This window comes from Tamandua tetradactyla, chromosome 17 (assembly GCF_023851605.1).
Source record: "Tamandua tetradactyla isolate mTamTet1 chromosome 17, mTamTet1.pri, whole genome shotgun sequence".
Lineage (NCBI taxonomy): Eukaryota > Metazoa > Chordata > Mammalia > Pilosa > Myrmecophagidae > Tamandua > Tamandua tetradactyla.
Window position 1 is genome coordinate 10,456,743 of NC_135343.1, and position 15,505 is coordinate 10,472,247.

General features: G+C 35.6%; 1 protein-coding gene across 5 annotated transcripts in view; it reads right to left on the reverse strand.

Annotated features, from left to right (window-relative positions):
- Positions 1–15,505, reverse strand: part of CDKL4 (cyclin dependent kinase like 4) — an 80,630-nt gene that overhangs the window by 13,461 nt on the left and 51,664 nt on the right. For all 5 annotated transcript variants that reach the window (XM_077134046.1, XM_077134045.1, XM_077134043.1 and 2 more), the window contains one exon: positions 1,485–1,575. In XM_077134046.1, coding sequence (XP_076990161.1) covers positions 1,485–1,575 — 91 coding nt within the window. The remainder of the gene's footprint in view (positions 1–1,484; positions 1,576–15,505) is intronic.

Consider the following 15,505-nt stretch of genomic DNA (forward strand, 5'->3'; position numbering starts at 1 on the left):
CAAGGGAACGAAATGAAAACCTACAGAAAGGGAGAAATACATGGAAATCATATATCTTGATAAGGGATTGATATCCAGAATAGATGAAGAACTTCTATAGCTCAACAAGAAAAAGATAATCCAATTTTTTTTTCTTAACCGACTTGGGTATTTTTACAGTATAAAACAGATTTCCTGGAAAAACAAAATGAATTTATAACATTATAGTTATAGGAAGTATTGGATGAATATTATCTACTTATTTCCTAAGATAAGGGTCACCTGTATTGCAGGCATTTTTAATATGTACTGTTGAGATGATACTATATAAATAAGTTTTAGCTTTCTTTTTTTCACTTATCACATCTTAAACATTTTCCCATGTCACTGATAACTCTGTAAATGTCACCTCTAATGGCTACCTAATATTTCATGATGTGGATGTACCATTATTTGCTCAAATGTCCTCCAGTGTTTATCTATTCTCTTTTCAACTACATGGTACAGAGAACAATTATCACTCGGATCCCATTATCCACACTGCAGAGGGCAGGAGCCTCAGAGAACCTTCACCAGTTATTGCTTTGGTCCAACCCTTTCAAATACATGGTCAAGTTACCTGTGTTTGGGTTATACAAGGACACTGAATATGTACACACCAGATTGCAACGCGAATATTTCTAATATGAGTGTTTTTACCTACTTCAAAGTTCTAGATTCAGGGACAGTTATTTGCCCCCTTTCCTTTCCATTCCTCTCTGCCTGGGATGATTTCCCCCTTCTTAGCATTGCCTTTAAATCTTCTCTCTTTAATTTCAATTTTACTTTTCTAGTCTCACCAGCTCCACGAAGTTTTTTCCAACCACTTTAACCCACATTAATATTCCCCCTCAGGGAACTGTCTACATCTTCACTTTAGCGCTTTATTGCTAATCATCTTGTATTACTTTTTTTTTTTTTTTTTTTTTTTTTTTTTTTTTTTTAAAGGAAAGACAGAGAGAAGGAAGGAAGGATAGAAGGAAGGAAGGAAGGAAGAAAGGGAAACATCTTTAAACATTTTCTTGTTTTATTGTATTCTGTTTCTCCGTTTTTGTTACATGGGCTGGGGCCGGGAATCGAACCGAGGTCCTCCGGCATAGCAGGCAAGCACTTTGCCCGCTGAGCCACCGCGGCCCGCCCTTGTATTACTTTTTAACTGTTCCTTCCACCTCAGATTATAAGTGCATAAAGAACAGAAATGCATCTTATAATACTTTTCCTCCTCTACAGGGCAAAGCACATAAACATGACACCCAACAGCTCTTGTTAAATGGAATGGAGGTGAAGTGCAAACTAATGTAGTAATTAAAAGATTAAAGTGAGATTTTCCTTTCTGAAGAACAACAGTGCAAGAATTCTTTTTGAAGAATAACAAACATACATTTAATATCTAAAGTAAGAATTTAAGCTATATAATAGCATAGTTATCTGAATTGGATGAAGTCAGTAAAAAAATTGCTACTTACTCAGAATTCGTGCAAACCCAAAGTCACAGATCTTGATTATTCCTTGCTTAGTTATGAGAATATTTTCAGGTTTTACATCTCTGTGAATACACTGTAAGATAATATTTGATTATGTCTCTGAACTGTCAAAAAGACAAGGCTTAGATGTTAACTATGAACTTTAAATGATGGATAAACATAGCCTGAGATAAAAACAAATAGGGGTTTCTTTCATTTTTCTAAAGGAATTTTAATTGGCAATTTTGTATTTGTAAATCCTGTCATACCAAAATAAACACTGTATTGAAAATATTGCTATATTAATCATGGGACATAAAAACTTTTTTTCCCCCGCTTAAGAAAAGAGTATCATACAATTATTTAATTCCACTTTTTACTGGGCCCTGTTTAAACTGTAATAGGTAAAATTGTAAATGACACTAGAGTCAGTGAACCTCTAAGAAGAACTGCCACTCAACAATCACAATTGAGGCTGATAAGTATTGCAGGTTTGAAAAATTGCAAAAGCATCTGAATGACAATGTTACCTCAAATTCACTTATAATTTGAAAGATTAGAGTATTTATCATCCAAGTCAGAACGCCAGGCACACACCAGATCTGTCCTGGGTAAGCTGGGACCTCAGGTCCCTCCACCTATCTGGGATACCAGAGCATTCCACATCAGGGGGCGCGGGACACTTAGGTGTCCAAAACAACGAGTGAACCCGGAATGAGGAGCACCCCATCCGAGGGCTGCTGGAATACCCGGACACCACTGTGAGGCACTCTTCCCTCACTCTTCCCAGGCTCCGTTAGTGGTTTACACATGGCACCCTCAGACGCAGCATCACCCTAGGATCTCTCCCCTGCAAGGACTCAGCAGGGCATGGAGGCAGGTAGCAGAGTGAGTGCTGGTCACACACACAGCAAATCCTAGAGAAAACCCAGGCCCTATCCATGAGACCTTTATCCTTCCAGTTTATCCAAGCCCAAAAGATTCAAATGGGTAAAAATAATATTGTTCTACAACTTGGCCATCGTGTTTTCCAAAGCACTTTCCCATGAATGATTTCATTCTCACACCAGTCCTTAGATTGCATGGCCAGAGTCTACAGATCGAAGTATAACCGTGCCAGCTCCTCTTGCCTCCCTTCTCTGCCATGCCTTGTCAGTCCCGTTCAGTGTCCCCGCCAGGGTGACAATTCTGAAACAATTTTTATTTCTACAATGGCCATCTAGGAAGAAAGAAAAAGAGCCTGTACCTTAAATTCATTTTAGGTCATGAAAATGGCCCTGGTAGCTGAAACTTGTTCCTATGGAGTCTTAATTACCATCAACTGTTTCATAATTTGGATGACCAGCAGTTAGGAAAACTTTTAGACCTCTAAAAGCCCTAAGGCCTTATATATTAATTTTTATTAACTTTTTTAAACAACTGTGAAATATCACATAGATACAAAAAAGCAATAAATTTCCAAGTACATTTTACCAAGTAGTTATAAAACAGATTTTAAAGCTTGGTATGGGTTACAATTCCACAATTCTAGGTTTTTATTTCCAGCTGCTCTAAGGTAAGTTGTAACTCATAGTTTTTTGGTTTTCATTGTAGTGTTAATTTGCATTTTTTAATGGTTAATGTTGAACATGTTCTTACATACTTATTGGCCATTTGCATATCTTCTTTGGAGAACTGTCTGTTCAAATCCTTGGTGCATTTTTTAAATTGGGCTATTATATTGATAAAGAAATATCAATATAATGGTTCAGCACTCATACTCATTTGTTAAACCCGACCTTCTCTACACAACTCCACCATCACCTTTGATCTTTCTCCTTCTCTTTAGGGGTATTTGGCCTATGTCCATTCTAATTTTTTCGTGTTGGAAGGGGCTGTCAATGATATGGGGTAGGGGATAGAACTAGTTGATGTTCTGGAGAGGCTGGCTCCTCTGCATTTCATGACTTATCTGGTCCAGAGACCCATCTGGAGGTTATAGGTTTTAGAGAGTTACCCTAGTGTATGGAACTTTTGTAGACTCTTATATATTGCCCTAGGTATTCTTTAGGATTGGCGGGAATGGTTTTGGCTGAGGTTTGGCAAGTTATGACAGGTAGCGATGTCTAAATGAAGCATGTGTAAGAGTGACCTCCAGTGTAGCCTCTCAACTCTGAATTCTCTCAGCCACTGACACCTCATTTGTTACATTTCTTTCCCCCCTTTTGGTCACGATGGCATTGTTGATCCCACAGTGCCAGGGCGAGGCTTATCTCTGGGGGTCATCTTCCACGCTGCCAGGGAGACTCCCACTCCTGGATGCTTACATATTAATTAAAAAATTACACTACTGGAATAAAAGCAAAGATAATTTTGATATCTACTTTTTAAGCAATAAATTTATGGAACTTGGACTGAGTCATACTCACTGGTAAAAGTGGGTGATTTAGTTAGAAGAAGGTTATGTCCCTCAAATGAGTTTGCATCAAATTCTAAAATTTCCAGGTTTTATGTGTAGTGTTGCAAAAATAAATGGACTTACACTAATATCTACCCATTGATTTATTTTGAATATGTTTTTTTTTTGAATTAATACAAAACCACGTGAAATTTACAAAAACTTTCTTTCAAAAAAAAGTATTAAGACAAATTGTGAAGTATGTGATATGTTCCAAGGAAACAGAAAAATCTACTGGTGTAGGTACAGGTAAGAGAAGCAACTGATAAAGAAGGACAGGATATTGAAGAGAAAGGGGAATAAGAACAATGAAACAGAAAGAAACAGCATGGAGGATGGAAAACAGACATACAGCTTTCACTTTCTATATTGCAAAGCTCCACTCAGTGTAAACTCTCTGCAGTCAGCTTATTTTCTATCAAATAAGAAACATGTGAGTCACAATACCAGAAGAATTTTAATGAACTTGGGTTCCACATACAGCTTTTTGTAAACATTATTCAAGTTGTGCTACTGTGGCTGATGTACAATTACACTTTTTTGGGCTCACAAGCCAGCAAGAAGAGGGATCCATGTTATTTTAAACCTGTTTCTCAATTTTAAGAATCACTGCCAGAAGCTTCAACTTCTACAGCTTCTAAAATAACCTTTCATTACTTTTTAAAATTTTTATTTATTTAATTGTGGTAAAACATATATGACAAAAAATCATTTTAACCATTCTACATAAATAATTCTTCTACATTAAATACACTGATGATACTGTATAACTTTCACCTCTATTTCCAGACTATTTTATCATTACACACCAAAACTCATACTCATTTACCAATAAATAACTCCTCATTCCCCTCACACAACTATTCTGCTTTCCGTCTCTACGAATCTGCTTATTCGAGTATTTCATACTGGGAAATCATACATTATTTGTCTTTTTGTGTCTGGCTTATTTCACCCAACATGTTGTCTTCAAGGTTCATCCATGTTGTAGTGCGCACCAGCACTTTACTTCTTTCTACGGTTGGAAAATATTCCATTATATGGGTATACCACATTTGGTTTATCCATTCATCTGTAGATGGACTCTGGGGCTGCTTTTACCTTTTGGTCACTGTGAATAACACTGAGATGAACACTGGTGTATAAAAGTCTGTTCAAGTCGCTGCTTTCAGTTTTTTTGGGAATATATTTAGGCGTGGGATTGCCAAGTCATAGAGTGACTTTAACTTTCTGAGGAACTGTCAAAGTATTTTCCATAGTGGCCGCGCCATTTAACATTGCCACCAGCAATGAACTAGGGGTCCTAATTTCTCTAAGTCCTTGCTAGCACTCATTCTTTTTAGTTTGGATTTTAAAAAATAATAGCCATCCTATTGCTGAGACGTTCCAGGAGGGAGGAAGAGTCAGGGAGGGGCCCTCCATGAGAGCCTTCAGAGAAAACATGGCCTTTCTACCCCTTGATTTCAGATCTCTGGTTTCCAGGACCATGAGAGAATAAATTCCTTTTAAATCAAAATAATAATAATAATAACAACTGCAACAACAACATATAGTGTGGTATATAACAGAAATAAAATGCATGAATACAGGAAAAAAATAGCATTCCTAGTGGGCGTGAAGTGGTAACAACAGTTTTTTGTTTTCATTGTAGTGTGAATTTGCATTTTTTAATGGCTAATGTTGAATATGTTCTTACATACTTATTGGCCATTTGCATATCTTCTTTGGAGAAATGTCTGTTCAAATCCTTGGTGCATTTTTTCAATTGGGTTGTTTGTCTTTTTGTTGAGTTGCAGGAGTTCCTTATACATTCTGGATACTAAACCCTTATCAGATATATAGTTTCTAAGGATGCTCCCCCATTTTGTAGGCTGTCTTTTTACTTTCTTTGTAATGTCCTTTGATGCACAAAAGTTTTTACTTTTGATGAAGTCCATTTTACCTATTTTTTCTCTTTTGTTGCTTGTTCTTTTGGTGTAAAACCTAAAAATCCATTGCCTACTGTGAGGTCCTGAAGATATTTCCCTAGGTTTTCTTATAAGAATTTTCTAGTATTAACTCTTATATTTAGATTGTTTTTCTACTCTGAATTGATAATTTTTATATGGTAAGAGGTAGGAGTCCACATTCATTCTGTTGCATGTGGATTTCCAGTTGTTCTAGCACCATCTGAGAAAGAGACTATTCTTTCACCATTGAATGGACTTGGCACCTGTGCTGGTTTGAAATGATTTATGTACCCTAGAAAAGCCATGTTTTAATCCTAATTCCATTTGTAAAGGCAGCCGTTTCTTCTCATCCCTATTGGGTATTGTATGTTTGAAACTGTAATCAGATCATCTCCCTGGAGACGGGATTTAATCAAGAGTGGTTGTTAAACTGGATTAGGTAGAGGCGTGTCTCCATCCATTTGGGTGGGTCTTGATTTGTTTCTGAAGTCCTATAAAAGTGGAAACATTTTGGAGAAAGAGAGCATTCACCATGAAGCAGAGTCCACTAGCCAGCGCTTTGGAGATGAAGAAGGAAAATGCCTCCCAGGGAGCTTCATGAAACAGGAAGCCAGGAGAGAAAGCTAGCAGATGATGCCCTGCTCACTGTGTGCCCTTCCAGCCAAGAGAGAAACCGTGACTGTGTGCATAATGTGCCTTCTCACTTGGGAGAGAGACCCTGAACTTCTTCGGCCTTCTTGAACCAAAGTATCTTTCTACGGATGCCTTTGATTGGACATTTCTATAGACTTGTTTTAATTGGGGCGTTATCTCGGCCTTAGAACCATAAACAAGCAATTTATTAAATTCCCCTTTTTAAAAGCCATTCCGTTTCTGGTATATTACATTCCGGCAGCTAGCAAACTAGAACAGCACCTTTGTTAAAAATCAATTAGCCATACATGGGAGATGGACTCCCAGGGATGAGTCCAGCCCTGGCACCGTGGGATCAACAATTTCATCCTGACCAAAAGGGTTTGGAAAAGAAGTATAACAAATAAAGTATCAGTGGCATAGAGAATTCAAATAGAGTCTAGAGGCTACTCTGGAGGTTGCTCTTATGCAAGCTCCAGTTAGACACTGCTACCTATCATAATCTGCCAAACTCCAACCAGGACTATTCCAGCCAATCCTAAAGAACACCTAGGGCAACATATAAGATTTCACAAGGGTTCTTTTCACTCGAGTAACTTTCCAGAAACCTACAACCTCCAGATGGGCCACTGGTCCAGAAAAGTCCTGAAACCTAGGGGCCCCTGCCTCTCCAGAACATCACAGTTCCATCTCCCTACCCCGTATTATTGACAGACCCTTCCAACATGAAAAAGTTAGAATGGCCATAGCCCAAACATCCCTAAAGAGAAGGACAGAAAGATCAAAGGTGATGGCGGAGTTATACAGAGAAGACAGGATTTAACAAATGATCATGATCGCTGAATTATTAAATTGATATCTCTTAGTCTCCAGTATCCTAGAGCATCTAGAAGTAAAAAACTAAAATTGGAGAACTGTAATCCATGCCAAACTCTGAAATATGTTCTACAACTAATTGTGGTGCTGTTCTTTGAAATTTATTACTTTTCTGTATATATGTTACTTTTAACAAAAAAGAAAAAATAGTCGATTGTGATGATAAAAAAATATTTAGGCCTTCTAGCCTCCTATATTCTGGAGCAACTAGAAGGAAAAATCTGAGATTGTACGGCAGCCCACGACAAACTCTGGGATCTGTCCTGTAACTATTTGTTGAAGAGTGCTTTGAAGACTATTGCTTTTTTCTTTGTTTTGTATGTATGTTATATTATACAATAAAAAAGTTTTAAAAAATAACTAGCCATAGACATGTGCATTACCTCTGGATTCTCAATGCTATTCCATTGGTCTATATGTCTATCCTTATGACAGTACCACATTATTTTAATAACTAGCTTTGTAAGCAGAAATGTGTGAGTCCTCCAACTTTGTTATCTTTTTTAAGATTGTTTTGCTGATCTGGGGCTCCTTGCAATTACATGTGGATTTGTAATCAGTCAGCTTTTCCCACTTCTACAAAAGACGATACTGGAATTTTTATAGTCATTGTACTGAATTTGTAGACTGCTCTAGGCAGTTAGAGCAATATTGTGTCAACAATATTAACACACTTAGCTCTAGGCTAAGGTGTTAATATTGTTGACACCTTAACAATATTAAATCCATAAACATGGCATGTCTTTCCATTTATTTAGGCCCTCTTTAATTTCTTTCGGCAATGAGAGGTATTTGCATTTTTCAGTGTACAAGTCTCTCTCCTCCTTGGTTAAGTTTATTCCCAGGTATTTTATTCTTTTAGATACTATTGTAAATGGAATTTTTAAATTTCCTTTTCATATTGTTCATTACTGTACATAGAAATCTAACTGAATTATGTGTGTTTAGCTTGTATCCTGCAATTTTGCCGAATCTGTTCATTAGTTTTAGTAGCTTTACTATGGATTCTTTGTGATTTTCTCTACATAGGATCATGTCATCTGCAAATACCTTTCCAGTTTGGATGCTTTTTATTACTTTCTCTTGTCTGAATGCTCTGGCAAGAGTATCTAGTACAATACTGAATAACTATGGTGACAGTGGACATCTTTATCTTATTTCTGATCTTAAGGGGAAAGCTTTCAGTCTTTCACCATTGAGTATGATGTGTGCTGTGGGTTTTTCATAAATGCCCTTTATCCTGGTGAGAAAGTCCCATTCTATTCCTAGTTTTCTAAGTATCTTTATCATGAAAGGATGTTGGATTTTGTCAAATGCCTTTTTTTCATCAAACGGGTTGGTCATGTGTTTTATTTTCTTCATTCTATTAATGTGTTATATTACATCGAATGGTTTTCTTATTCATTGTTGCATTCCTGGAATAAATCCCACTTGGTTATGGTGCATCATCCTTTTAATATATTGTTGGATTTGGTTTGCTAGTATTTTGTTAAAGGATTTTTGAATCGTTTTAGAAAAATATTTTTATTGACAAATCTTCATAAACATACATTCCACACATGGTGTACAATCAGTGGCTCACAATATCATCCCATAGTTGTGTATTCATCACCATGATCAATTTTTAGAACATTCGCATCATTCCAGAAAAAGAAATAAAATGAAAAAAAGAAAAAACCTCACACATAGCATACTCCTTTCCTTATCCCTCCCCCTCTCACTGACAACTAGTATTTCTATCCATCCAATTTATTTTACCCTTTATCCCTATATTATTTATTTATTTATTATCTATATTTTTAAACTCATCATACCATACCCTGGATAAAATGAGCATCAGACACAAAGTTTTCACAATCACACAGTCATACTGTAAAAGTTTTATCTTTATATAACCATCTTCAAGAATCAAGGCTACTGAAACACAGCTCTACAGTTTCAAGTATTTCCCTTTACCCACTCCAATACACCATAAGCTAAAAAAATCCATCTATATAATGCATAAGAATAACCACCAGGATAACTTCTCAACTCTGTCTGAAATCTCTCAGCCACCAAAACACTATTTGTCTTACTTCTCTCTGCATTTATATTCTTAAGGATATTGGTCTGTAATTTTCTATTCTTGTGCTGTTGTATCTGGCTTTGGTATCAGGGTAATGCTGCCCCTTGTGGAATACGTTAGAAAGTAACCGCTCCTCTTCTACACTCTGGAAGAGTTTGAAGAGAATTGGTGTTAAACCTTCTTTAAATATTTGGAAGAATTCAGCAGTGAAATCATCTGGTGCTGGACTTTTCTTTGTGGGAAGGCTTCTAATTACCCATTCAATCTCTTTAATTGTTATAAGTTTGTTGAGATATTCTATTTTGTTTTATATTAGATTAGGTAATTTGCATGTTTCTAGGAATATGTCCATTTAATACAGGTTTTCTAATTTTCTAGCATTCAATTCTTCATCGTACTGTTATAGCTTTTTGATTTTTGTAAGGTAGGCAATAATGTCCCCACTTTCATTCCTGATTTTAGTTATTTGTATTCTCTATTTTTCTTTGTCAGTTTGGCTAATCATTTGTCTATTTTATCCATCTTTTAAACTTTGGTTTGGTTGATTCTATTGATTTTCTATTCTCTATTGCATTTATATCTAATCTTTAGTATTTTCTTCCTTCTACTAACTTTGAGAGTTTAGTTAGCTCTTCTTGTCCTAGTTTCTTTATGTGGCATGTTATTCTACAAATTTATGATCTTTTTTCATTTTTAATAGGCATTTAGAGCTATATATTTCCCTTGAGCGCCACCTCCACTGCATATTAGTTTTGGTATGTTGTGTTTTTGTTCATCTCAATATATTTTCTAATTCTTGTCATTTTTTCCTTGATGTATTGATTGTTTAAGCATTGTTTATTTTTCACATATTTGTAAAATTTCCAGTTTTCCTTCTGTTATTGATTTCTAGCTTTATTCTTTAGGGTCTGAGTAGATACTCTGAATGATTTCAAAGTTTCAAAATTTATTAAGATTAGATTTGTGAACTAACATATGGTCTATCCTGGAAAATGTTCCATGTATGCTTGAGAAGAAAGTATCCTCTGTCATTCAGTGGAGTGTTCTACATATGTCCATTAGGTCTAACTGGTTCCTAGTGTTGTTCCAGTCCTCTATTTCCTTATTGATCTTCTGTTTAGATGTTCTATCAATTATTGAAAGTGCTCCAACAATTACTGTAGAATTATCCATTTCTCCCTTCCATCCTGTCCATTTTTGCTTCATATATTTTGGGCCTCTGTTGTGGGGGACATATATGTTTATAATCATTATATCTTTTCCCTGTATTGAAACTTTCAAACTCTTTATGTGTGTGTGTGTTTTACCTAAAGAGAGTCTCCTGTCAACAGCATAAAGATGGATTATACTTTTTCATCCAATCGACCAATCTTTGCCTGTAAATGGTAAGTTTAGTCCAATGACATTTAATGTAATAACTAAGAAAGACACTTCTGCCATTTAGCTCTTTGTCTTCTGTATGTTTTGTGTGCTTTGTTTCTCAATTACTCCACTACTCACCTTTTTGAACACAGATGCTTTTTTTGTAGTATATGATTTCGATTCCCTTCTTTCCATTTTTCTATAATTTTCAGTTATTTTCCTAGTGATTGCCTTTGTAATTACAATGAACAACTTAAACTAATAACAATCTAGTTATACCAGTACCAACTTAGGTTCAGTAGTATATAAACTCACTATTTCTATATATCTTCTTCCTCCCCCTTTATACTGTTATTGTCTCAGATTACATCTTTATTCAATTCTGTATCCGTTAAAATGTTATTTTACAACTTTCTCCATTAAGTCAGATAGGAGGAAAAAGCAATCACAAACTGGAAGTAACATAATATAGATTTTATATTTACCTTTATAGTTATCTTTATCAATGTTCATTATTTCTCTAATGGCTTCAAGTTACCACCTAGGGTTCTTTTATTCAGCCTGAAGGACTCCCTTCAGCATTTCTTGTAGAGCAAGCCTTCTGCTAGTGAACTCTTTCAATTTTTATCTGAAAATGTCTTAATGACTTTTTATTTGAAAGATAATTTTTCCAGACATATTTTTCTTTAAGGACTTTAAATATGCAATCCCACTGTCTCCTGGCCACCCTAGTTTCTGACAAGAAATCCTATGTTAATCTTATTGGAGATCACTTGTATGTGACAAGTTGCTTCTCTCTTGCTGATTTCAAAATCCTCTCTGTTTTTGGATTTTGATAATTCGCTATTATGTGTCTTGATGTAGATCTTTTAAAGTCTATCCTGCTTGGAGTTTGTGTGGTTTCCTAGATGATAATATTCAGGCCTTTCATCAGATTTGGGAAGTTTAAGCCATTATATCTTCAAATACTTCTTGTCCCCCTTCTTCTTTCTCTTATCCTTTTGGGGCTGCAATGATGTGTATGTTGGTATACTTTATGGTGTCCCACAGATCCCACAGGTTCTGTTCATTTTTCCTTATTTTCTTCCTTTCTGCTTCTCACACTGGAAAATCTTCAAGTATGCTGATCCTTTCTTCTGCCTGTTCAGAATCTGCTGTTGAATACATTTAATGAGTTTTTCATTACAACTACTGTACTTTGTAGCACCAAAATTTCTGTTTGGTTCCTTTTTATAATTTTCAAATCTTTATTTTGTTCAGACATTTTCTGAATTTCTTTTAGTTTTTTCAATATGGATTGCTTTGCTCATTCAACATATGTAAGACAGTTCACTTAAAGTCTTTGACTAATAGTTTCAATGTATGACCTTTGTCAGGAATGCTTTCTGGGAATATTTTTTTCCCCGTAAATGAGTCATATTTTCCTATTTCTTTGTGTGTCTTGTAATTTTTTTGTTGCAAATTGGATATTCTGGTAATGTTGTTATAATTTTGTAAATCTAGTTCTCCTACTCCTCTGAAATTGCTACCTTTTTTTTTAGTTGTTGTTGTGGGCTAGAACTGTCAATCTGTGACTACACCAGATTCTTCTTGCTCTAAGTGGGGAATGGAAAGAGAAGAGGGGGAGGGTAAAAGGCAATGCCTCTTTAGGACTCTTCTGCCACTTTTGATTGAAGGGTACTGGAACAACGGCTGCCCTCAGCACTGGTCCTCCAGCGAACTGAAGTAAATAATCCAAAACAGTGATCAGTAATCAGACCACACATCCCTGGACTCTGGAGGACTTGGGTTATTATAGCCTACCCTGGAACCAGCAAGCTCCACCAGGAGCCCAAGATACAGCACACACTGCTGCCTGCCATGTGGTTGGGGGTGGGGGATGGTAGCCACTGCAAGAGGAACAAATTCACCAATATTTACTGCAATTCACCAGCCTTTTCCTTCAGCTCTTTCTGGATATTGCAATGTTCCACTAGACTCAAGACTTTCAAAATTTTCTATTCAGACAGTTCCTGCCAGTTCAATAGCTGTTTTGGGGTAGGGACTGATTCATGGAGCTTCATACTCCATCATCTTCCCATCCTGTTGCTTTTTATATAGCCCACAGAGCAACAATTTTCTGTTATCTGAGAAGGTTGTTCTTTTTGAGCTTTGGTGAGATACATAGCAATGATGGAGGAAAGAGAACCCTTTCCTGACAACCAAAATATTAATTTCAACAAGTTAATGGATATTATAAGTATTGGACATACTTATAACCCCAGGAACCACTGTAGTTTTGCCATTTTGAGATGAAGTTCTTTTCTGCTAATTAATACATCAAATGTATAAAAATCCATGAGTTTATAATGATGCTTAATGGGTCACTCTGGCTATGTCATTCCAGTGATATCATAGAGAAGAAAGAGACAAAATAGTAGGCTATTTTCTTAGATTCAATTTTCTCAAAACTTAATGTGCATATGAATCACCTGGAGATCTTGTTGAACTGCAGATTCTGATTCAGTAGGTCTTATTGAGTCTGAGATTTCTAATGAGCCTTAGGTGACCGCTACGCAACCATACACTGAGTAGCAAGGTTAATCTTGCACTACTTTTTTAATCTTCATGGTCTTGGTTAGGATCGCAACTCCAGCGATACCAAGGTACACATTCTCCACAGGTTGGAAGCTGTGGGTGTGCAGTAACACCACTGGGTCAGATTGCCTTTTCTATTCTTAAAGAGTATCATCAGGGTTCCTTTAAAAATAAGGTGAGTATAAAGGTTTTAGATGTATTATTATAACAGCTTATATAAAACTTAGATTTTTATCCTTTTTATGCATTTTAGCTAATAGGTAAAATTAAGAGTTTGATATGCAAAGGCTTACCATAGCATAAGAAAATGAGAAAACCAGAGTTCAGAAGTATTTCCATCCTGAGGAAGCAAGTCTGTCTAAAAAATTACCCATTTTTTAATATAGTTCATAGATCATCAATGGGATGTTTTCAATATCTTAAAGGTTAACATACAAAATCTGTTGGTCCAAGCAGAGAAGTGATGGCAGTGGCACTGACTGCAATAATATTTGGGTCCACTTGAAATGGTGAGTCACAATCAGGTAGTAGGTTGGTTGATTAGCTGATTCATTCATTCATTCCATTTTTCAATACATTTTTATTGAGCAACTTTATATAAAAGAAACAAGCCAGGCATTGTAAGAGATACAAAGATTAATCAACTGCAGCCACAGCATTCAAAATTATATTCTGGTACACTAGAAAGTGTGTGGTCATACAAAGATAAAGTGAAAGAAAACATCTGTGATAAACTGTATTTAAAAAAAATCATTTTAACTACCTATACAACTCCTGCAGTGGAATTTAAAGTGAATTTTAAGACTTCCTATCACATGGTGGAGAAAGCAACAGAAATAATGGATTCAATACAGCATCACCTTTAGTGAGTATTTGAAAGCACAAGTACTTGCACCATGAAAAACATGTTCATGCACCTTGTGTACAATATCCCTGTATATGTTATTAGTGGGAAATGAAAACTTCTGGTTAATTCTAACAAAAACTTCACTGACTTCATTAACACTAAAGAAAGGTTTCTCTATGTACTGAAATTTAGTTCCATGATCTTATACTATCTTTTTCAGCAATTCTAAACTACTTGGTAGAAATTCGGCTGATACCAAAATGACCATATTGAAATTTGCACCCTTGCCTCAACACTGTCTCTGTCTAGGATCTGTTCAAAAGGCCCAGAAATATTTTTTAAATGCATTATTATTATAGTACAAGCACCCAGAACTTGAAGAAGCTCCTACTGGCCTGATATTCTACAATTTAAGTATCAGAGAAAACAATTTCTGCAAAATATTGAAACATAACTCATATATAAAAATCTATCTGCTTTTAATGATGTCTCCCCACAAGGGAAAAAACAATCATTTTTCACCTTTGAAGGCTGCCAAGTCACCAACTTATCACTGTGAGTACTGACAAATAGAGGGAAATAATCAAATTTTTTTTTATTGTACTTTATAGTAACCAGACTCCAAATATGAGGAGTCTGGTTACTATAAAGTATGAGGGCATATTTTTCTCTACTGAATTTCAATTAATGAATGCAGAAGGAAAAATAGAATTAGAAAATCACCATCTCTGAACCCTAATGAACTACTACTAGATACAGTCACTAGTAGGCATTAATTATCAACCAATGCTAAAACCACTGTATAAAGGGTTGACAGGGAAATTTATAATGGAGGGGAACAAACTAATACTTCCTGAACCCACTGATCAATTTTAACATGATTCAAATGGGACAATCAGACATTACATGCTTCATGTATGATGCAATAGGAAGTATACAGCACCATATATGAAGACTTCTCTAAAAACTGAACATGAGTATAATCAAGCCTCTAGATATTAATATCACTTTAAAGAAAATATAAAGGAAAGAAGTTAAATTACGCACAGGAAACAATAGACCACAATGTGATTCCTAGACCAGCAGCTTAAACATCACCTGAGAAAATGTTAGAAATGCAAATTCTTTTTTTTTGTACTAAATAAACATTTTTTGCTTTAGTCTCACACATAAAGTTTCAAAATATGAATTATCAACTATTTTCAACACCCTGCAATATTGACATTCCTTTATTCTTTCTCATGCAAAAACATTTTTTAATTTGTACATTTAGTCACT